General features: G+C 52.1%; 2 protein-coding genes across 2 annotated transcripts in view; one reads left to right on the top strand and one right to left on the bottom strand.

Annotated features, from left to right (window-relative positions):
- DNAAF8 (dynein axonemal assembly factor 8) overlaps positions 1–3,810 on the bottom strand; it is a 102,902-nt gene extending 99,092 nt beyond the window's left edge. Inside the window, exons 1-2 of the mRNA XM_071444471.1 lie at positions 3,647–3,810; positions 1,736–1,895 (exon numbers count right to left, since the gene is read on the bottom strand). Coding sequence (XP_071300572.1) covers positions 1,736–1,895; positions 3,647–3,810 — 324 coding nt within the window. The remainder of the gene's footprint in view (positions 1–1,735; positions 1,896–3,646) is intronic.
- Positions 3,811–3,902: 92 nt separating this feature from the next.
- ANKS3 (ankyrin repeat and sterile alpha motif domain containing 3) lies at positions 3,903–21,998 on the top strand. Its single transcript, XM_071444470.1, has 18 exons — positions 3,903–3,971; positions 8,680–8,780; positions 8,895–9,070; positions 10,009–10,207; positions 10,416–10,537; positions 11,285–11,366; positions 12,039–12,174; positions 12,479–12,637; positions 13,702–13,827; positions 14,258–14,376; positions 14,677–14,844; positions 15,293–15,417; positions 15,678–15,819; positions 16,338–16,510; positions 17,677–17,792; positions 18,695–18,778; positions 19,214–19,309; positions 19,533–21,998. Exons 1-17 carry the CDS (start codon positions 3,920–3,922, stop codon positions 19,294–19,296), a joined length of 2,163 nt encoding a protein of 720 aa, XP_071300571.1. The 5' UTR covers positions 3,903–3,919; the 3' UTR covers positions 19,297–19,309; positions 19,533–21,998.
- The last annotated feature ends 409 nt before the right edge of the window (positions 21,999–22,407 follow it).

Raw genomic sequence — 22,407 nt, 5'->3', positions numbered from 1 at the left:
GCAGCCTCAGCAGGACAGGGATTACACAACCAGATCTTCTGAATGCAAATGAAGTGCCAGACAGATTGCCTCAGTTCCTTCTGCAGGAAATCTTTTCCATGTGGGATAGAAACAGAGAATTTGGAGATTGTAAAGAGTGAAAAAATTGTTCAGCATGATTTGGGGTTATTCAATGGTGTTTGGCACCAAAATCTGGAGATGCTCCTCTGCCTTAGCCTGGTTGTAATTTACTCAACAAGAAAACCTACAAATAATTTCAGTGTTGGGCCTTCATCTGTACTACAGAGACACATGTTAACAGGCAAGGGTTGTTGTAAATAATTAAAACAGTGTGGGTAGAGGGAACTCAGAACAGTGAGGGAATGTGGCTTGTCCAGCATGACAGTGACAGATCCAGGTGCAGAACCCAAGTCATGGAATCCCCATAAACATTTTATCCAGCAGCTCATACTGCTTTGGATAATTGATTAATAATAAATAATAAATACAAATTAAATAATAATTAATTAATATAAAAATTAAATAATAATAAAGAATAAATAAATACTCCCTGGAGGCATTTCTGGCTTTTTCACATCTCACAATCTCCCCTGTACCATTAATGGCTACAATGAGTTGGGATAAAATACATCCTTTCTGTGTTCAAAATGTTTTTCAACTATATACATGTTTGAAAGTTAACACAATGTTCTGATTTGGACAAAATGCCACTAATAATCAAATCTTGAGACACATTACACCCTCATAAAAGTCGATGCCAGAGCATCTTGGACTAGAGAGGAGCACCAGAGCAATGCTGTCCTGTGAGCAGAGATTTCAGCAGCCAAGAACAGCCTGGCCCAGACCCAGCAAGTGAAAAACCTGCACCAGTGAACACTGCAAAACACCTCTCAGTCTCACACCTCATATGAAAAGGTTTCTGCAATTATGCTTCTTTGGCAGGTAAAAAGCACAAAAAAGCAACATGTCTTGTAGAGAACCAGCCTCAAGTACATAATAATCCATGATATCATGGAATACCAGCATGGTTTGGGCTGGGAAGGGACCTCAAAGCCCATCTTTTCCCAGCCCTGCCATGGCAGGGACACCTCCCACTGTCCCAGGCTGCTCCCAGCCCTGCCCAGCCTGGCCTTGGGCACTGCCAGGGATCCAGGGGCAGCCCCAGCTGCTCTGGGCACCCTGTGCCAGGGCCTGCCCACCCTCCCAGGGAACAATTCCTCATTCCCAATATCCCATCCAGCCCTGCCCTCTGGCAGTGGGAGCCATTCCCTGTGTCCTGTCCCTCCATGCCTTGTCCCCAGTCCCTCTCCAGCTCTCCTGGAGCCCCTTCAGGCACTGAAGGCCACAATGAGATCACCCCAAAGCTTCTCCTCTCCAGGCTGAACAATCCCAGTTGTCTCAGCCTGGCTCCCAGCAGAGCTGCTCCATCCCTCTGATCATCCTGGAGCCTCCTCTGGACTTGATCCAGCAGCTCCAAGTCTGTGCTGGGCCCCAGCTCTGCAGGTGGGGCAGAATCCAAAGAATACAGGGAGAGGAGGCAGCAATTCCACTCTGATAATTAAGGATAATCCAGAGGGCTGTGGATTAACACACAGTGTTCTATAGTCAGGACAGGCAGCCCACCCAGGATAGCACACCAGCCACCCCAAAATGCCTGCTAAGGTCACCTGCTCTTGCTTTTGAGAGATTTTTTTCCATGATCCAGAGAGAAGAAAGGCAGAATTTCAGTGCTTACTGTGGAGGAGTCGGAGTCCAGGGATGGGAGCTGGTCCTTCACTGCAGCAAGGATGGATCCCCACTGGAATGTCCTGTCCCCCTGCACAGGAGCTGCAGGAGGCTCAGCTGCAAGTTCTGCATCCTCCCTTGGTGCTTCTGAGGCCATTGGGACAGCTTCCCTTCAAGCAGAGGAAAGATGAGCTTAAGGACACCTCTCCAAACATGAGATAACATCAGTGCAAAACAAGGACAAAGTGTGTGAGGAATTGCCAGCACTCCCAGCAGGAAATGTTAAAATTCTGCATTTTTGGAGCTATTCCTTTGCACCTGAGTTCAGAAAGGGCTGAGAGTTGTCTGCCCTACTCACCACACACACCCCAGGGCAGTTTGGCCCCTCATTTATAAAGAAATTTTGGGGATTTTTAGCCAGAGTGCTGTAACTGTGTCCTCTCCATGCATGTTCCCATGTTCTGCCTGCAGGGATGGGACAGGAACAGAGCAAAGGCAGCAAAGCTGACACCTCTGCTCTCAGCTGGATTGACTCCTCTTTCCAAATTCCCTCACATTCCCCTCCTCCCTACCCAAAGGACAGATAAAATGATCACAAAGCCATAGAATCTCATCATGGTTTGGGTTGGAATGGAGCTTAAAGTCTCTCTCCTACCCACCTGCCATGGGCAGAGAACCTTCCATATGATTCATGTTTACTTTTGTTTTCACTGGATTTTTATTTTAAAAAATAGTTAAGAACAGACACATGTATGGATTTTGATCTCTCAAAGTGTTTCTAAATTGGATTCTTTCCTCCTGTTCCTTGATGTCCATGAGAAGTTGAGACAGCACAGTAGGAACTGCAGCTGAGCTAAGAGGTCAGATCATTCACCCTCAGAGAAAACCTTCACATTTTATGCTACAATCACATGGTTTTCTGGGCAGTCAAACATGAGAGTAAATGATTTCTGGTTCAGAGGTTTCACAGAATACCCAGGGCTGGAAGAGACCCACAAGGACCATGGGAGGTTGGTGACTGTGTGATTTTTACATGTGCTTATTATTCCAACCCAAACCATTCCGTGATTCCATGGACGTATGTTCATCGCTGAAGGAACAATGTGATTATTTTATCACATTTTTATTATTTTAAGTGTTGTTCAGGACTGAAATCACTGCTCAAGGGATCACACTGACACTGTTATCTGCATTGGCCAGGAACACTCCTCAGAATGTGAAGTTAAACTCAATTATCTCCCTGAGAAGTTTATAACTTGCAAATTGCCTCTGTAGATACTTTATAGGCCTCATCTATGATGTTTTTTTGGTGTGAGACAAACCCTGAATTTCACATAGATAAGAAAGAGGGAAATCCTCACAGCTGGAGCACTGTGCTCTGACACTGAGCAAAGCTTGCCAAGGGTCAGAAGAGCCCCATGGGGATAAAACAAAGTGCCTAGGATGGCTCCCTGTGCCAAATCCGAGATAAATATCCCAAGGTTATGGATGGACACTGGATCTGACTGGTCAGTCAGCTAATGCAGCATCCTCTGGGGGAGCAAGCAGCGCTCTGTGTCCAAAACAAACACTTGTTAGCAGTAGCGCTTTCTGGAGAGCTTGGGCACGGAGGTCGGATGCTGGACTTGATGATCGTGGAGGTCTTTTCCAGCCTTAACGACTCCATGACTCTGAGACTTGAAACCCTGAGCTTCTCCTTGTGACGAGAACTGACGTGTGCTGGGAAGGAGAGGCGGTGAGGATACCGCAATGGTGGGAGGCAGAGCTTGGCAGCCCCGGTGGGAGCCCCGGGCCAGGGTCGGGGCTCGCTGAGGGGCCCCACTCACAGCCCCGCAATGGCGGCCGCGGGCGCACGCGCACCGTCCCCATGGCAACGCGGCTCCCGCTCCCGGCCCCGCCCCGCCCCCCTGCCCTCACTCACGGCGCCCACCGCCCCGCTGAGCGCCGGGCCGGGCCGGGCCGGGCCGGACGGCGGGCACAGAGAACCGGCAGCACCGGGACGAGCGCAGGGCCGGGGACAGCGCTGCGAGGCCGCGTCCTCGGGAGCTGCTCGCTACAACCGCCCGCGGCCAGCCCCAACCCCATTGGCTGCCCTTCGCCCCGCCCCTCAAACGGGCTCCTCCCATTGGCTTGGCGCCGCGGGGGCTCTTGGGTGTTGTAGTCCGCGGCCCGTGAGGGCGGGGACGCTCCCGGCATGCCTTGCGCGGGCGGGACTACTTCCGGCGGCGGCGCTCACCGGGGTGCAGGTGAGGGAGCTGCGGGGCTGGGACGGGACAGCGGCCGGGAGCAGCAGCAGTAGGGGCGGCACTCACCTCTGGGGCTGGCCCCGGGCACTACCCGTACTCGGTCTGCCCGTGGCCGCAGCGGTTCCTGCCCGCTCGCTGAAGTCTGCGATGCTGAGGCCGCGCTGCTGGCAGGGCCGCGAGGGAGGCAGGTGTGGGGATAACGGCCCCGGAGCCGTTCCGCTGTGCGATGTTCGGTAACAGGCGTGTGGCGGCTCCAGCCGCTCCGTTCGCCTCAGGTGCGTTGTTGTGTGACCGGAGCGAGCCCGGGCCGAGCCGTGCGGGTGCCGTGTCCGGCTGCCTTGGCGGGCACAGCGCCTGGCAGGGCACTGTGCTCCCTAATGTGGCTGCTCAAGTGCTTTTGTGCCTCTTACCTCGTTTTTCTGAGGTTGTTTGAGGTGTTTTAATGTGCCTGAGAGTGACAGGCTCGGGGTAGAATCACTCAGCTTGGAAAGGACCTTTAAGTGATTGAGTCCAAGCATTAAAAGATGAAGAGCTTGGTGTATTTTGTGTATTTTCAACAGATTTGGGTAGGATTGAACTCGGGTGTTGTGGATCCAGGAATGTTTTTTCACACCCACCTCATGAACCTGGTGTGGTTCCTGCAGCTGTGATTTGTGCTAGCTGAGGATGATACGCTGCAAAAATGAGATGTTCTGATTCCTGTTGTGGCTGAGCTGGTAACAATTGCACTTAAAAAGAAATGCAGCGAGGCTTTTTTTACTCCCTCTGATAAGCTGTTGTTGGTTTAGTGGAAATAGAGCGGAAGGGGAGTGTGTTCCTGCTCTGCTCTGCCCTGGTGGGGCCTCACCTCGAGTCCTGAGGGCAACCACAATATCAGAAGGATCTAAAGCTGTTGGAGAGCCTCCAGAGGAGGGAGCTGGGCATGGGGAAGGGTCTGAGGAGCAGCTGAGGGCACTTGGATTGTTCAGCTGGACAAGGAGACTGAGGGCAGAGCTCAGGGGGGCTGCAGCTCCTCCCCAGGGCAGCTCTGATCTCTGGGACAGGGACAGGGAATGGCTGGAGCTGGGCCAGGGCAGGTCAGGCTGGATTTTGGGAAAGGTTCATCCCCAGAGGGTGCTGGCACTGCCCAGGCTCCCCAGGGAATGGGCACAGCCCCGAGGCTGCCAGAGCTCCAGGAGAGCTTGGACAATGCCCAGGCACAGAGTGGGAGTGTTGGGGGTCTGTGCAGGGCCTGGGGTGGGACTGAGTGATCCTGGGGGTCCCTCCCCACTCAGGATATTCCATATCTCTCTCTTGTCAGTTTACTGGCTCAGTTGGAACCCCCAGCAGCCTCCACACTTGTGGTGTCCTGGGTGTCCCTATTTTGGGACAGAAGGACACGTGTGGATGTCACCTGTGCTTGTGGCAGAGGATGTGAGAGAGTGAACTGGGCAGAGCCTGGAGCTGAGCAGTGCCTGCTGAGGGTGATTAACAGGCAGTGCTGCATTTGTTCTGTGCTGGGGACTGGTTGCTTCTCAAATCACCTCCCATTTGTTGTAGTGTGGCTCTAAAGTGCTTTTTGTGTCAGTTTTCATACTAAATTTATTTTTTCTCTGCCCTGGATTTAGTTTGAGATTTGCTCCAACTAAATCCAGGGCAGTGTGGGGTTTGCTGCCCCAGCACTGCGGAGCTCTGACCCTGACAAATAGCTGAGTGCTGATGGATTCAATTGAATAAAAATAACAACAGCAGCCTCACAGGTGTCATGGCTTGACCCCACCTGGTTACCAAGTACCAGGCTGCTGCTTTTCCCTGCTCCATCCCACTGGGATGGGGAGGAGAATCAGAAAAGAAAATAAAAAACCTCATGGCTTGAGGTAAGAACAATTTAATTATTGAAGCAAGGTAAAACATAATGATAATAACAATTATCATGAGAAAATAATCCCAAAAGAAACTCAAAAGCAACATGATTGCTCAGCACCTGCTGATTCCCATTCCATGGCCCAGCTGTGATTGGCCTCTCCCAGCTCCCATACTGAGAGTACATGAATTCCATGCTCTGTGGAATGGAATATCCCTCTGCCAGGTTGGGTCAGCCTCCCCAGCTTCATGGGCACCTCCTTGCTAGCAGAGCATGGGAAGCTCAAAGTCCTTGGTGTAGGGTAAGCACTGGATAGCAGCAACCAAAGCATCAGTGTGTTATCAGCACTCTCCTCATCCTGAATCCAAAAGCAGCCTGTGCCAGCTGCTGGCAGGACAAGGAACTCTCTCCCAGCTGAAAGCAAATGTGAACTTGTCACTATGTCCCAAAGCAGGGGAACAGCCTGTCAATGTTCAGGAGGTCTTTGGCAAACTTATTCTTGGTAGCCCAGTGTCCCTCAGTACTCTCATGTTTACTTTTGCAGGGGTTTTTGTGGGCTTTATCTAAAGTGTTCTGTGCAATGACTTGAGCTTCTTAGGTTCTGCTCTGGCTGCCCCTGCATCCCTGGCAGTGTCCAGGGCCAGGTTGGACAGGACTTGGAGCAACCTGGGATAGTGGAAGGGTCCCTGCCCATGGCAGGGGGTGGAACTGGATGGGCTTTGAGGTCCCTTCCAACCCCAACCATCCTGGTATTCCATGATATGATGGATTATTGTGTATTGGATGCTCGTGTCACATGTCCCCTCCAGGCTCCTCCTCTTTGCACCAGACAACCCCAATTTTGTTTCATTCAGGTCTTGTCATTTCAGTCCTGAGGGTTCTGATCACTCTTGTTGTCCTGGAGGTTGTGAGCAGCTGTCCTCAGGTGCCTGCAGAGCTGACAACCTGCTAAAGTTCAGTGTGAGGGGAAATCTCAGAGCTTTAAAAAGTAAAAAGCAAATTTGTAGGCAGAGCACAGGGGAGGTGTAGGAGGCTGAAGGTCCTGGATGTTCTGTCCTGTGACTGTGGATCACCTCACCAAGGCTGCATTGGTAACTTGTACCTGAGAGTGGCTGATTCTGACAAAGACCAAACACCTGAGTGGTTTGTAATTAATGTGCCCACTTAACAAGGAGGGTAGAGAACAATGAGCTTCACTTGCACCTCAACGTGCTTCTACAAACTGCCCTGGATTCTACCTCCTTTCACTGCCTTTTGGCCTCCCTGGGGCAGCTTTAATCTGTTTTAGTGGGACACTCCTACTTTCCCCCTTATGATCCACTTCAGTCCACTTAGCTCTCCCTGTGTTTTGATTGTGAGGTGTTCAGGCCCTTCCCTTATTCCTGCCTGAGGCCTCTGGGTTGCCCAGTGCACTACAAATTGCTGCTGTCAGGCAAAGTAGGTCCTTGTGCAGATATTTTTAAAGGGAAATAATTTCTTACCAGCTGATGGAATACAATAGATGGTGCTTTTGTAGTCTTAACAAGCTGAGCATGAAGGAGGGGAACAAAAGGAGGGTGGGAGAGAAGGGATCCAGGTGGGGACTGAAGAGGTAGGAATGAAAGGAGTTTTCTTTATATAGTACAAGAAAAGGGGCTGGTGCTTGCAAGGTAAAGACTCCCAGTTGCTCAGAAAACAGGAGTATGGTCTTGAAATGTTACAGCTGAGGGAATCTGAGGAGCAGCTGCTGCTGAAAAACCTGTTCCTGCTCTCTTCTATTCCTCATTTGGCATTTGCCTGACCCCAGAATGAATCCAAGGAGTTAAATTGGTAAGAAGTTACCAGGAAGAAGAAGGACTTCATGTTGGCTTAGCTTATGCAGAGGGACCAGGCAAACCCCAGGAGTGCTGTATGGTGGGCAGGGAGACTACAGAGAGGGAAAATTCCCATGGGATTACCTGGAGCAAGCTGCCCAGAGAGGCTGTGGATCTCCCTCCCTGGAGATATTCAGATATTCCACCTGGACACAGCCCTGTGCAATGTGCTCAGAGGACCCTGCCTGAGCAGGGAGGTTGGGTGAGGTGACACCCAGTGCTGCCTTGCAACCAAACCACTCTGGGATCCTGTGTCCTGGAGCTGCAGCTGAAGCCCTCAGCTGCTGGATGCAGCTGTGCTGAGCAGTGAATCCTGGAATCACTGATGTGCTGAGCAGCTCTTCATGGAGTGCCAGACAAGAACGCTCTCCTGTGCGAGGTTCAAATGATTCCTCTGCAGTTGCTCCCTAAGGCTGGGCCTGGGATAAACCTTTCAGGCAGTCCTGGAGTGGAGGAGCTCTGTAATTAAGATGTGTCTGCAGGAGTGGGGTGTGCTCGGATAATGAATGGGTAGGTGTGCTGCTGCTCCCTGTGTTTCAGCATGTTCAGGATTCACTGAGATGGGGCTGGCTGCCTCTGAAGGGCTGAAACAAGAACTGGTAGAAACAATCTGCTTACAACCTGGTGACAGTGGAGGGTGCACCCTCTTCAGGTGACAGAGTGGTTTTGGGAGCAGTGGGCAGTTGTCATTATTAATGACCGTGTCTTAATTTAATCAGGACCATCCTGTAATGCAAGACAGATGGACAAGACCAGGAATGTCTGAGACATGAATTCTTAATTCTCTCCCTGCATTATAAAACATTCAGAGCAAGAATTGCATCCTTTTGTAAAACACTAAGCCTACCTTGAGGTCTTAAATAGATGTTTAGTCTTCTCTTGTCGAGGTTATTCAAAGCTGCCTTAGGCATGTTTGGATTAGGCAGGCAGGAAATAAAGCCACTGCTTCTGCAATCTTAAAATGAGATTTGAAAACTGTAGGCTTTAGCATTATTGCCTTTTATTTTTCCAGTGTATTGGAATCCCAGAGTTTTCTACAGCAAGAGAAAACTTCCAATAAAATCTTCTCAGCAGCAATTATTGTTTTGGGTTGAGGAGTCAATCAAAATTGAGGTAAGAATTTGAAGCCCCACACCTCACCTTCCAAGCCTGTGGCAGCGTGGAGCTGTAACTGTATGGAAAACAGGGATCAGCAGCTGAGTGCTGTGCTCTGCTTTGGCTCCTCAGGGCAGGATGTCGGAGCTGAGCGACGAGGCCAGCGAGTCGGAGCTGCTGAGCCGCAGCCTGTCCATGTGGCACGGGGTGGGGCCCGTGCTGTGCCGCGAGGAGCTGGACGTGCCCCTGGACCTGCACACGGCCTCCTCCGTCGGCCAGTACCAAGTGGTGCAGGAGTGCATCCAGCGGTGAGAGGGGCTGGGCTGGGCATGGCACGGCCGGTGCCACCTGCTGCAGGTGTGCTTGGCACCAATGGCACGGCCCCTGCCACCTGCTGCAGGTGTGCTTGGCACCGATGGCACGGCCCCTGCCACCTGCTGCAGGTGTGCTTGGCACCGATGGCAGGGCCGGTGCCACCTGCTGCGGGTGTGCTCGGCACCAATGGCATGGGCGGTGCCACCTGCTGCAGGTGTGCTTGGCACCAATGGCACGGCCCCTGCCACCTGCTGCGGGTGTGCTTGGCACCGGTGGCACGGCCGCTGCCACCTGCTGCAGGTGTGCTTGGCACCGATGGCAGGGCCGGTGCCACCTGCTGCAGGTGTGCTTGGCACCAATGGCACGGCCCCTGCCACCTGCTGCAGGTGTGCTTGGCACCGGTGGCACGGCCCCTGCCACCTGCTGCAGGTGTGCTTGGCACCGATGGCAGGGCCGCTGCCACCTGCTGCAGGTGTGCTTGGCACCGATGGCACGGCTGGTGCCACCTGCTGCAGGTGTGCTTGGCACCGATGGCACGGCTGGTGCCACCTGCTGCAGGTGTGCTTGGCACCGATGGCAGGGCCGCTGCCACCTGCTGCAGGTGTGCTTGGCACCCATGCCTCACTGGTTGGGGCAACAGGGGCACATCACTGGGGCTCCCAAAGGGTTCTTGGCACACTTTCCAGGGGCAAATCTGCTGATAAAATTGACCTCCTGAGTGTTTTAGTAGGGGGTGGAATGAGGTGGTCTTTAAGGTCCCTTCTACCCCAAAGCATTCTGTGGTCCTGCAGTCTGGGGGAGGTTGTGCTGGAGCTGGTAGCAATTCCCATGCAGGCTTCAGTGCTAGATGATAACAAGAGTTTGCAGAAGCCAGCTGTGGTTCACAGCTCCAGCACAGCAGTTCGTGTGATTTCTTTCCTCTGTTCCTTAGTGGAGACCTGGATTTGAACCAGAGGAACTGTGGGGGCTGGACCCCACTCATGTACGCTTCCTACATTGGCCATGACAACATCGTGCACCTGCTGCTGGAAGCGGGAGTGAACGTGAACATCCCCACCCCAGAAGGGCAGACTCCCCTCATGCTGGCCTCCAGCTGTGGCAATGAGAGTGTGGCTTACTTCCTTCTACAGGTGTGTATCCCATGAACACAGGTGCAGCCACAGCATGTGCTGTAAATGCTCAGGGTGGGATTATCCACAAGCTGCCACTGTGTTCTGGTGTGAGGTCTGCTTTGTGGTGGGATTTAATTTAAACTCCTGGTGTCCCAGCATAAAAGGGCATTAGCTGAAAGCCTGAGCAGAGCAGATGCAGTAAGGAATATTGTCTGTTCTCTTGCAGCAAGGGGCAGAGCTGGAGATGAAGGACATCCATGGCTGGACTGCCTTGTTCCACTGCACCAGCGCTGGGCATCAGCAGATGGTCAAGTTCTTACTGGAGAATGGGGCAAATGCCAACTGCAAGTAAGGAGGAATCTGTCATTTCATGTGGGAATCCTTAAAATCAGAGGGTTTTGGGAAAGCTGTAAAAGGCAGGCCTCAGAAATAACAGAACTATGATTAGAGTTCCATGTACATAGACTCCTGGCTGGCAATAATTTCATTGTCATTTGTCATTCAGTATGAAAGCAACAGGTGGCAGATGAACACACTCCAACAGACACCTGCTTTTGTCTTCCCCCTGTACCTCAGGATGTGGCACAGCTAATACAGGGACAGGTGACCTGCAGACTGAATTGAAGTCTGCCCATGTTGTCACTGTTTATTAAATTAGATTTACTGCTTGTTTAATTATCAGCTGCACACTGACACCTTCTGAACTCAAGTGCACTTCATAAGTCTTTTTATTGATTTTTTTTTTATATACTCAGAGTTCAGGTTGGTTTTTGAAGTGTGCCCTGCATTCCTATGCCTTGGGACCAGCACACATTTATGCACGTGGAATTGCCCGAGGGCAACAAGAGATTCTTACTTTATTAGCTCCTGCAAGTGATTTGGGCTCTTAAAGGCAGATGTGCAGCTGGAAGAGTAATCTGTTGCTGTGCAGCCAGTTTAAGAGCACTGAATCTCTACAGGGAATCAATCCTACAACAGGACAGCCAGTACATCATGGAGTCTGTGATCAGCAGAGGTTGAGGGGTGGAAATGCTCTGTTAGAGAGTGGCAAAGCATGAGGTGTTATACCTGTCCATGTGTGTGTTCTCTCCCCAGGGAGCCAGTGTATGGTTACACTCCTCTGATGGAAGCAGCTGCTTCTGGCCATGAGATAATTGTTCAGTACCTTCTCAATCATGTAAGTGTCCTGACAGTTCTCTGGGTAGCTGAAAGTCTGGTTCCAGCCCTCAGAGGAACTACCACAGATTTGACACCGTGCTTTTTGTTGACAGTGTTATGTTTGCTCCTTGATGACAGTCACCTCTGAAGTCCCAGACTTTCAGGACTGTTTTCAAAGTATCTGCTTTCTGCAGGCTGATACCATGAATTTACACTGGCCTTGTAGGAATAGGAGTGAGGTCTGACTGTCCAGATGTAACTGAATAATGACTGAATTAGGAAACAACTGAAGCTGTAATTTTTCTATTGTGTTTACAGGCTTGCATGCTCAGGCTACTGGACATCTGCATCCAAAAGCTCATGAGCATGCAGGGCTCTTACACAGTTTGGTTTAAATCCCATTTGACTGGTCCAGCTTACTGCCAGAAGGAGGCAGCAATGCAAAACACTTGAGATCAAACAAACCTGTTCCCAGTGGCAGTGCACAAGAGCCCTGGGCTATTTGGCATTCAGGAATTGGAGATAACTAGAAAGGCATTCAGGGTATTAGTGCAGCTTGAGCTGTCTGTCAAAGGTGAGCCTGTATTGCTGCTGGAGGAGCTAAGAAAATTTTGGTGGTTTTTTGATATAAATATATATTTTTTTATACTGCCCTCTGCCATGTGCACTTAACCAGGTGTTTTTTCTGCAGGGAGTGAAGGCAGATGTCAGAGATAACACTGGAGCCACAGCACGGACCCTGGCCATGAAGTATGGCCACACCAAGATTGTGGGGCTGATAGATTTGCATGCAGCCCCAGTGCCCAAGGTCTTCTGCAGGGGTCCAGGTAACAGATGTTTGACCTTGTTCATTTTAAGATGAACCTGAAGTGAGGTGTTTGATAGTCTGGAAGTATGTTATACTGGGTAGATGGGGTAGTGCTACCTGGTCTATCCTGGGAATTCCAGCATTTCTGAGGATGAAAGAGGCATGAATCCAACAACTCTTGTCTGCTGGCCCTTTCTGATCTAGGTTAGCTGTTCCACTCTTTAACATTTCTCTTTTTCTTTCCACTGCACTTATAGGACCAGTAGCAAGTAAAACAGGCAAATGACTTCCTGTGCTATTAACAACCTCTGTTTGAACTACAGGCAACTATGAGGAGCTGAGTTCTTCAGATGAATCATGTTCTGCTCCCCAGAGACAGAGACCTGCACGTAGGACCAAGGGTCCCAGCATCCATGAGGGGCCCCAGGCCTTGGCCAAGATCACAGCAATTGGCCTTGGGGGAAGGAAGCAGTCTTGCTATGGTGAGGAGAGTTGGGAGCCTGAGGGACAGTCCCCTGAGACCTCAAATGCACTGCAGCTGTTCCTGCTGTCTGTTTTTGATTTGCTGGGATTCATTTGGGGTTCATACAGGACAAAGATAGCTTTTATGAACACCTTTATGAAGGTGTTCACTGTCCAGTGTCTGGATTAGAAAGAAAATCCCCTGAACTCTCTTGTCAAGGCTGGATATTGATGAGTGGGATACTTTTCTGGTCTCACCTCAACTGCTGTTCCCCTGACTCTTGAGAATAGTTCAGTTTCCCTTTTTAGGCAGGCTCAAAAGTTTGAGACCCCTTCTGAAGCTGATGACAGGGAGGTGCTCACAGTGGTTGAGAAATCATTGATCATAAGAGTGAACTTGTGAGTTTTGCCTTCCCTGATGCTTGAAATTCTTCTAAAAATGAAATTGCAAAACCTTTGCAATAGACCAAGAGAAAGATGATCCCAGTTAGACATCCTGATGCAGTCCTAGGAGGTTTGTTTTACTGTCTGTCATAAGTATTTCTCAGACTGGTTGCCTGGAATAACCAAGATTATGGATTTGGAAGCATGTTCAAAGCTCAGTTCATTCTTTTTAACACAAGTCTGTGGTATCCCCCAGGCTGTATTGGAATGACTCTGTCAGCTTAAATGCCAGTGGGATTCTCCTGGTGTTTTAGCACAGCTGCAGGGGTGTTGGTTCTGCAGGGTGTGCAGGGCTGCTCTCCTAAGCAGCTCTTTCTCTCCTTTCTAATTTGAATATAACAAGATGAGGGAGTGCTGGAAGCTGCTGTTTAAGGTACATCTCTGCTATAAGGTGTTTTCTCTGGCTTTCTTTCAATGTAAGCATGTAAATGAAGTTCATGTGCTGTGGGGTCATGTGGGGGAACTGCAGGAACCTGCTTTTCTCAGGTGCTCTCTGTGCTTTTTAGAATGAAACTTGTCAGTTGTGAGCACAGTCTCTCCTTTTGGTTATTTTCAGATCCAGAAGTGGTTACATTTTCTGCAGGAGCCTCCCTGACTAGCTTGCATCCTAATCTCTGTTCTCCCTTCCTGTTGCACACAGAGCAGGTGCCCCCTCAGGGCTACGTCACCTTCAGCAACGATGGCAGCTGTGTGCCAGGTGTCATCCGGCACAGGGACGTCACCTCCCCGATCAACGACCTGGACGTGGACAGCAGCAGCAGCAGGGGTAAGTCACTGTCTCAGAAATGCAGTGCACACCTGGCTGGGAGGCCAGGCCTTGGCTTCCTGTCCCACTGAGATGCTGAGATTGGAATGTCTCTCCTGAGGGAAGGCTGGGATGGTTTAGCTACACAAGATAAAGCTCAGTGTGGTAATTACATCAGTTTGTACAAATAGTCTGAAGGGGGGTGAGAAGAAGACAGAGTATGGCTGTTTCCAGAAGTGTCTCTGGTGGCAAACAGACTTGGGAAAGATGGGTGCTGGGGATCAGATGTGAAATCTGCCTCAGGGTCATCTTGTGTGCTGAGTGCTGCACATGAAGCCTTGCTCTGAATCTCACCTTCCTTTACACCTCCGGGAGGTTTTGCTGGTAATTGTAACTAAACCAGAATGTAACAAAGTTGTACTTCACTATTTTTTTTCCTGTTCCTTTCCAGAGGATAGTGCTTTGTCCAGCAACAGCTTGGGAACCATCAGGAGCAGCAGCAGCAGCAGCAGTGAATACCTAATTAGAGTCCCAGGAGTCAGCAGTGAAGGCTCCTTGGAAAGCAATGAGGTAGATTTACTTTTATTTGCCTTCAGCTTGGGCAGTGCTTTCACCCATGGGAGACTCTACTGCCATGGGAGCCTGTAGGACCAGGATGGGTGAGGAAAGGCTCTTCCAGGGACAGGAAAACCAAGGAAGGGGAAGAGGTTGGAGGTCACTCACAGCTCACATGGGTCAAGGCAGCTCTGGGGCTGCAGTACAAAAGGGCCTTTAGGTCTTGAAGGAGCCTGCACTTGTCAGCCCCCCCTGATCCTGCCATCTCTGCACAATCATCCTTTCCATTCTGTGGGTGGTTTTTTTCTTTTCCAGGACTCTGACCACACCAACAGCCCCCCAAGTCGGAAACAAGCCAAGAGCTTTAAGGGCAAGACCCGCTACAGCAACAGTGACAGCCAGTGGAGCCAGTGCCTGGGGAGGGCTGGGGGCTGCTGCCAGCACCTGGTCCTTCCTGAGCCCCCTGCCTACACAGGGCCCCAGGTAAGCACAGACCTGTCCTGCAGGCTCTGTCACTGTGCCAGGGGTGGGAGGCTTTTCCACAGTTACCAAAACACTTTGTGTTCCAAACTTAAATGCTTGTGAAACAGCAATTTCTTGTAGAGAAGCTGTTTGCTGAGATGTTGCTGTTGCTGGGAGCGGTTTCCTAGACCCTTCAGGCCTGTGGGTCTGTCAGACTTGGCAGTGGGGTGGGCTGGGGTAGCTGATTCTGTGTCATTCTGCTCTGCACTTGTTAGAAGAGGTGTGGCTGCAGCAGAGGCCAGTCCTGGTGTGTGACTATGGAAGGGCAGGGAACCGTGAGAAGTTGTGGTTGCTGCTGGAACCCAGAAAGGTGTTACAACAGCATGAAGAAGCAAATATTTATAATTAGGAGGAATGGTGATGCTTTTGTTGAGAGGGTGTAACTAAGTTTCTTTTGTCTGGGCTGCAGGACCTGGCAACATTCCTTGAGGAGATTGGGTGCCTGAAATACCTGCAGGTGTTTGAGGAGCAAGATGTGGATCTCCGGATCTTCCTGACCCTCACAGAGAGTGACCTGAAGGAAATAGGCATCACGTGAGTGTCTGTCCTGTCCTGTCTGTCCCAGCTTCCCCCTACAAACCACATCCAGCCTGGTCAGGAATGTGTAGCTGGGGAGTGCTGCTCTCTTTTGGCTGCCTCCCACACTTTAACATCCCCGTATCCTCAGCTGTAACACGCTCCTGCTTCTGGAGGCACCTTTAAGAGACTAGGACACTGCAGAGGTGCTCATGGTGCCCTGTTGTGCTCAGGGACAGGGGGTGCAGGGCTTGACCCGTGTTGGTTCCGTCCCCCAGGCTGTTTGGCCCCAAGAGGAAGATGACCTCGGCCATCGCGCGCTGGCACAGCAGCGCCCGCCCGCCCAGCGACGCGCTGGAGTTGGCCTACGCCGACCGGCTGGAGGCGGAGATGCAGGAATTGGCCATCCAGCTGCACAAGGTGAGGCTGCTGCCAGCTCCTCAGGGCCCTACGCCCTGCAGGAAGCCATCAGTGCTGTGGTTTTGTTGTGCCTCTGGTGGGTTTTCCTTCACCTCAAGCCACAACTTAGAGTGGACACGCTTGGTGTACAAACAGCACAAGTAGAACTTACCCACTCCTCATCCTTGGTGCTGCTTTGTCTGTTTCCCATCCAACTGATAACTGTAGGAGCCAGGGGCAGGAATCAAATTCCTACTCTTTCCCAGCAGTGTCATTTTTATGGTGCAGTCATCGGTGAACAGACTTGTGTTGTTTTGGGAAATTTGGACTCATAAGTAACTTTGTAAACAGAGAGCAAGGGGGAATTGTAACTGTGGGGCTGGGCTTAGTGTGGAGAGAACCTATACTCACTGTACAAGCTTCATCCAGCTTCCTTTCCCACTGGAAAGGAATATTCTGGCTGCCTGAGACATTAAAATAGCAGTGACTTGAGAGATGCTCAGTGCCCCCAGCCTGATCCCCAGTGTGCTTTTCTGCAGAGGTGTGAAGAGGTGCAGGTGATGAAGGGCCAGGTGTGCCAGGAGCAGAAGCTGCGTGCAGTGGCTGAGAGCTGTTTGATGGAGCGGGATGAGACCTGGAATGCCATCCAGTGCCAGCTCAGAGACGCTCAGGCCATCACCACGGATGCTGGAGTCCTGCTGGATCAGATCAAGTAAGTCATTCCCAGGAAGTGACACTGACACTGCTGGGAAATGGGATTTGGGGCCATATTGGCAGCCTTACAGGTGATGCTCAGGGTAAGGCAGGAGAGCTTACCTGACACCTGAACACATTTGGATCCTGCCTGACTTTCCCCAGTGAAAAGCCACAGCCATGGGAGCACATGTGAAGTTTTGGTCAGATGTTTGAGCTGGAAGTGGCCTTTTTGGGGGTGCTGGGTTCTCCTGTTTCAAATAGAAGGAACCAAAAGGCTGAGGCTGTGCCTACCCAGGGTAAGACTTGGTGACCAGGACCTTTTTGAATACAAAAAGGAGTTTTTACCCCATACCCTGGCAAAGGATGTCCAGTAACTTGCAAGTGAAGAATAGTTTTCTTGCAACTCTGTGACAACTGGCAGAATAATCTAACTAACTTCCTGACACTCCTTTTACTGCTTTTGTGGTGCTTTTCTCTGGGCCCCAGTTGGACTTGACTCGTTGTATCACTGACCTTGTTCTAACCAGTGATACAATAGGGACATCCCTGAAAGTGGAATAAGTCCTGCTGCTTATGGATCCTAGCCCAAGTGAGTGTGGTCTGCTGGCTTCCAAGCCAGGGTGAGCTGAAGTTGGATCCAGTAGCTCAGCAGATAAATATTCCCACTGCAAGGGGCAGAGCCTGGCCTGTCCCCCTGACTGAGGAGCTGAGGCTGCTATAGAAGGGCCCTGCTGTGCTCTGAACATAAACTGCTTGAATTGGTGGGATGGTGATGACAGCCTGAGAACCTGGGTGCCCCTCATGCCTCTCCTGAGGTCATTTCCTTTGTCCATTAGAAACCTTGAACTGGGCCTCATTCTCCCGCAGACCAACACAGCTCCTAGCTTGGGCTTCCTGCTGCTCACCCCAGCCCCTCCTTGTCTTGTCCCCCCACAGCTCCTCTGTGCAGAGCTGGCTGTGGCTGCAGATGGGGAGCAGTGGCTGGGAGCTGAGCAGTGCCAGCACCCCAGGCTTGGGCTGAGGCACCACTTCCTCCTCGCAGGAAGCAGCAAGGAGCAGGTTGTACCCCAGGGCCTTAGAGGCGCTGCCCGGGCACCCCGTGCAGGTACTGCAGGCTGTAGGACGTGCAGTGGCACTGCCAGCTGTCCCTGTCCCGCTGATGGCCTGGGTGTGCTTTGGCAGGAGCTGCCAGGCAGAGCTGTCGTCCCGGCTGGCCCCGGAGCAGGCGGGCAAGGGAGCGCCGGACACGCGGGAGCAGCGCGGCACCGGCGAGAGCGAGCGGCCCGGGGAGCGCCCAGGTGAGCCCAGGGCAAAGCCCTGCTTGCCTTTCCTTGCTGGAATTTGGGAATGCATGAGCAGCCAGGCTCTTAGAGTGAGTTGAGTTCTTGTTCTCAGGGTATTTGGAGTGGAACTTGCAGAGTTTCTCAGTAAGGATGCTGAGAAAAGGCCACTTCCAGTTTTGGGGTCTGGCAGGCATTCGTGACTCAAATGCAGAGGTGTAACACAGGCCCCAGTGACAGCCCTGCTTCAGGGACCTGTGGCTGCACCTCGGGTTTGTTACCACCCTGTGCACTGGAGCAGGGTCTGAACCAGAAGGGGTGGTTGGTTCCCTAACCCAGTTGTGGGGATTTTGCTGTTGGATCCATGGGACAACCTCTGTGGCTGGGCAGGCCTGACCCAGCAGCTCCTTATCCCTAGGAGCTGGTAAATAATCCCTGGAAGTGCTCAAGGCCAGGTTGAAGGGAACTTGGAGCAACCTGGTCTAGTGAAAGATGTCCCTATCCATGGCAGGGGGTGGAATGGGATGGGCTTTATGGTCCCTTCCAACCTAAATCATTCCATGATTCTGGGACTCTCTTATCTTGCTGCCTGTGACATGTTCCTTGTGACCTGTTCTTTGCTCCTGTCTTAGAAATGAGACAAGCAGAGATCCTGTCCATTGATTTCTGTCCATTACACTTAATCTCTTTGAGATTCTCTTAATAAACAACCCAGGCAGTCTAAAAACGTAAATTCCTAAGTGGTAGAATTGGCAGAAAACCCCTCAGTTTGGCACAGGCAGCTCCAGCTCTCTTCCTATGTGATTCAGAAGCCCTAACTGGAATCCCTTTGGCTGGGGATGCTTCCCAGCAGCACCAGCCCCTTGTGTGCTCTGTCCCAGAGAGCTGCAGATGGATTAACTGTGTCCCTGTCCTTGCAGTGCTGGAAGGGTGGCCGCCTTCCCTGAAATCCCTGAGCTTGCCTGAGCTGTCAGCTGTGCTGGAGGAGTGTGTGGGAGAGATGGGTAAGCTGGGAAGGACTCTGGAGGCATGTGGAGGGGCTGTTGTGCTGTGGAAGGCATGACTGGGTGGGGTTTGGTGGTTAGGAGTTGTTGTTGGGAGAATCTCTGCTCATTCAGGGAAGTCTCCAGGCTCTGGAGTTGGTGCTGTTCTTGCTGCAGATCTTGGGCTCTGCATCATCCCCTGGTGGCAGGTCCAGGTTGGGAGGTGGGGGGTGGTCCCTGCATCTCCTGCTCAGTGATGAGAGCTGCTGGGGAAGTGGCTCCCTAATCCTGTGTCCTGTTCTCCTGGTGACAGGAAATTGTCCCAGCAGCTTGCAGACAGTAGAGACACCCCTGTTCTCAGAGCAGGAGCAGCACAGCAGTGGCTGAGAGCAGCCTGTTCTTTCCTGCTTCCTGGCCCCTTCCTAATGCTCCTTTTTCCCTTTGGTTTGTCCTCAGGAAAAGCTCTGCAGACTGTGACTCAAAACCTCCAAAGGCTCCAAGCCCTGGGGCAGAGCGGGCAGAGCTGGCCAAAGCCATAACCAAGCCAGGAGGGTGAGTGGGAACAAACAACTGCCCTGCCCTGTCCCAGGCTGTGGCACTGAGGGGACACCGTCTCTCACTGCCATGTGCCCAGAGCTCGCTCGGAGCCCACACACCAGGGCTGCGCTCTCATCCTTGGCTGCCCTCTGCTTGGTTCTCCCTTTGGAAAACCTGTAGCCCCCTTGTCCCCGTGTCCCAGCAGACGGTGACTGTCCCTTTCTCCTGGTGGCTGCAGGAATTCTGACGTCGGGTGACCGTTCCACCCGGAAGCTGAGTGTGCCTGGGAGAGGGAGCACGGGGCCTCTGCCAAGGGCCACCGCAGCCTGCAGGGCACCGAGGAGGCCATGGCCACCAGAGAACACAGCTGGGAGGACGAGGGACAGCAGAGGACAACAACCAGCTGCTCTTGGGGCCTGACTCAAGGCTCCCAGGATCTTTGTTTGAAAGGTTTAGGTTTGGAGGAGAAGCTCCAAGCCTAGAAGTTTTGTCTGCCTTAAGCTTTGTGTGGCCCTTGTTGTTCAGGTCTGGGTGGTGGTAGAAAGGTGACAGTTGCACACAGCAATCAATTCATTATCCTTTCCTGTATTCCAAGCTCCCCAGGGCCTCTGAAACGTGTCCCTGGCTCCTCCTGTGCCATGGGGATTGGCCCAGAGAATGGATCTGAGGCCATAAAAAAGGCAGTTTGTTGTGGAGGGGTGAAGGGAGTGGAGTTTGTGATGTTTGGCTCTTTGAGCTGCAGTGGAGCTTAAACTGCAGCCCTGTTCCTAGTTGGAATGTCTGCTCTACTGCCACCCCAGATCTGGGCTTCAAAGCCTGTTCCTCCAACCAGCCCACTTTGGTTCACTTTGGGTTCTTGCTCTCCTCAGGGTTGGGTGTGATCACGTTGGTGGTTTAGGAATGGCATTCACTGAAACACTCCCAACTCACCCACTCCCCCTCCTCACCTCCTCTCCCCTGGGGTGGGATGGAGAAGAGAACTGGAGGCACAAAAGTTGAATATCACTGGTAGAAATAAAAGCATTTTACTGGAAACAGCACTGAGATAAGGAACAGTAACAGTAATAACAAAAGTGTACAGGAGAGGTCCTGGTCCTGCAGAAATGAACCCTGTCCTGGCCAGAAGCAGGACATCACTGTTACTCCATCCCCAAGAACTTGGCTTTGTGGTCAGTGCTCTATGGCAGAGGTCATTGGCCTGGTGTGCCAAGATCCCAGCAAGGCAGGGATCCCTTGGAAAGACAGGAGAGAGAGAAGGGAGAGCTGGGACTGCTGAGCTTCCCCTGCCTCTGGCAAGCAGGGAAGTGCCCAGGCAGCAGAGCAGGAACAGGGATAGGTCTGTGCCCCATGGGAGTGGGCAAAGGAACCACAGCCCAGACAGAGCTGTGGTGCCAGGCTTTGCTCCTCAGCCCTGCCTGCCTTTGATGTGCAGGCTTTAGTGCTGGGAAAGAGTTCTGCCAGAGCATTTGTGGGTGGGCATTGCCAAGGCCAGGCCTATCCCTGGGAGGGGGTGAGGGTGCCAGGGACTTTGGTGTAGAGTGGTTTCCAGTCACTCTGTGTTCCCATTTATTCCTGAATCCTCTAAGGGGGAAAAACACAACAATCAAAATCTGAAGTCTATGAGTGATGACCTTGGTGAATCACGATAAGTCCCTTTGGGAGGAGGATGGAACTGTGTGTTCCTTCTGCTATTTGGACTTTGGGCACAGATCCCAAATATAAAAATCCATCCAGCTCCATCTTCTGATGAGCTGCCTGGGTCCCTTCAGGCAGGGGTGACAACTGGCCTGCCTGCAGTGTCTGTGCTTCCTGGCCCCAGGCAGGTATGGCCCTCTCAGCTGTGCCCCCATGTGCCTGGCAGTGTCCCCCCCTCTGTGTGCTGCTTCCTGCCCATGCTGACCTCCCACCCTTAGCACAGGGCACTGTTTTTTCATCTTGAGCAAACACCATGGAGCATGTGGGCACTGAGTGCCAGCTGCAGGGTGAGGCTGCAGGAGCTTCACCCTGAGGAGTTTGGATGAGGGGGATGGAATTGTCCTCATGCAGCACCCCTAGAAACTCCTCAGAGGGCTGAGGCTGTGCTGGGAGGGGTGTTCAGGGTTTGTCTCTCATTCCCTGTCACTGGGGAGTTCCAGGCTCTCTCCCTGGCCTTGGTGGTGCCTCTGGCTGCAGTAATATGGGGGTGTTAGTGCTGTTTCCCTTGTACTCAAGGCAACCCCCCCCAAAAAAACTCCTAAGGGAAAAACCCTGGCTCAGCAGTGCCCTCAGCATGGGGGGCTGTGCAGAACAGTGGCTGGAAGGTGACTAGAGGGATTTGGGGCTTGCTTTGCTAAGTCTGAGGCTGGAATCAAGGAGGGTTGGGGCATTAACAGGATCTATCCAATAGATGAGAATGCCTGGGGAAAGGAGGGAGATGTGGCAGTGTGTGTGTGTGTGTGAAGGAAAAAGGCCCCAAACAGGTGCTGCAGGTGTAAAGGCTTCAACAAAGGGGTGTGAGAGCACCCAAGGGCCCAGCAGGGAGGGGATCTTTGACAATAGAACATCCCTGAGGAGGCAATTCCTTAACTGCAGGATGTGAAGCAGCATTCCTTGCAGCTAGGGTGGCTGTGCAGGCAGCAGGAGTCTGGTGCTACCCTAAGGTGAGCTGTCCATGGAAAAACAGCATTTGCTGATTTGGATAAATGAATAAAAGCTGAGAAGCCTGTGTGTGGTGTGTGGGTATCTCTGGAGAATCCTGAATAAGTTCCCGATTTGTTATTGCAGGGCACTCAGGAATGCACACAGGCTTTTCCAGCCATCTCTGCCAGGAGGCTGCAGGCTCAGGGGGCTGGGGCTGCCTGAGCCCTGAGAGCCCAGCCCTGCCTGCCTGGGCCATGTGGGAATCCAGAGGAGCCACTGAGACACTCCAAGCCAAGGGCTGGAGCCAGGCTCAGGGAGCTGCCTCCTCTGCTCACCTGGAGAGGAGAAGGCTCCAGGGACACCTCAGAGCCCCTTGCAGGGCCTAAAGGGGCTCCAGGAGAGCTGGAGAGGGACTGGGGACAAGGGAAGGAGGGACAGGACACAGGGAATGGCTCCCACTGCCAGAGGGCAGGGCTGGATGGGATATTGGGAAT

The sequence above is a fragment of the Agelaius tricolor genome, unplaced genomic scaffold (genome assembly GCF_023055355.1).
Source record: "Agelaius tricolor isolate 1412-34295 unplaced genomic scaffold, bAgeTri1.0.p SCAF_19, whole genome shotgun sequence".
NCBI lineage: Eukaryota > Metazoa > Chordata > Aves > Passeriformes > Icteridae > Agelaius > Agelaius tricolor.
Note: the sequence above shows the minus strand (reverse complement) of the source record. Positions and strands in the feature narration are given on the sequence as shown.

Coding starts and splice junctions, on each gene's coding strand:
- ANKS3 (XM_071444470.1), top strand. CDS start 3,920: ATGCCTTGCGCGGGCGGGACTACTTCCGGCGGCGGCGCTCACCGGGGT. Junction 9,071..10,008: donor GTGCAGGAGTGCATCCAGCG/GTGAGAGGGGCT, acceptor TCTGTTCCTTAG/TGGAGACCTGGATTTGAACC. Junction 17,793..18,694: donor GCGGCCCGGGGAGCGCCCAG/GTGAGCCCAGGG, acceptor CTGTCCTTGCAG/TGCTGGAAGGGTGGCCGCCT.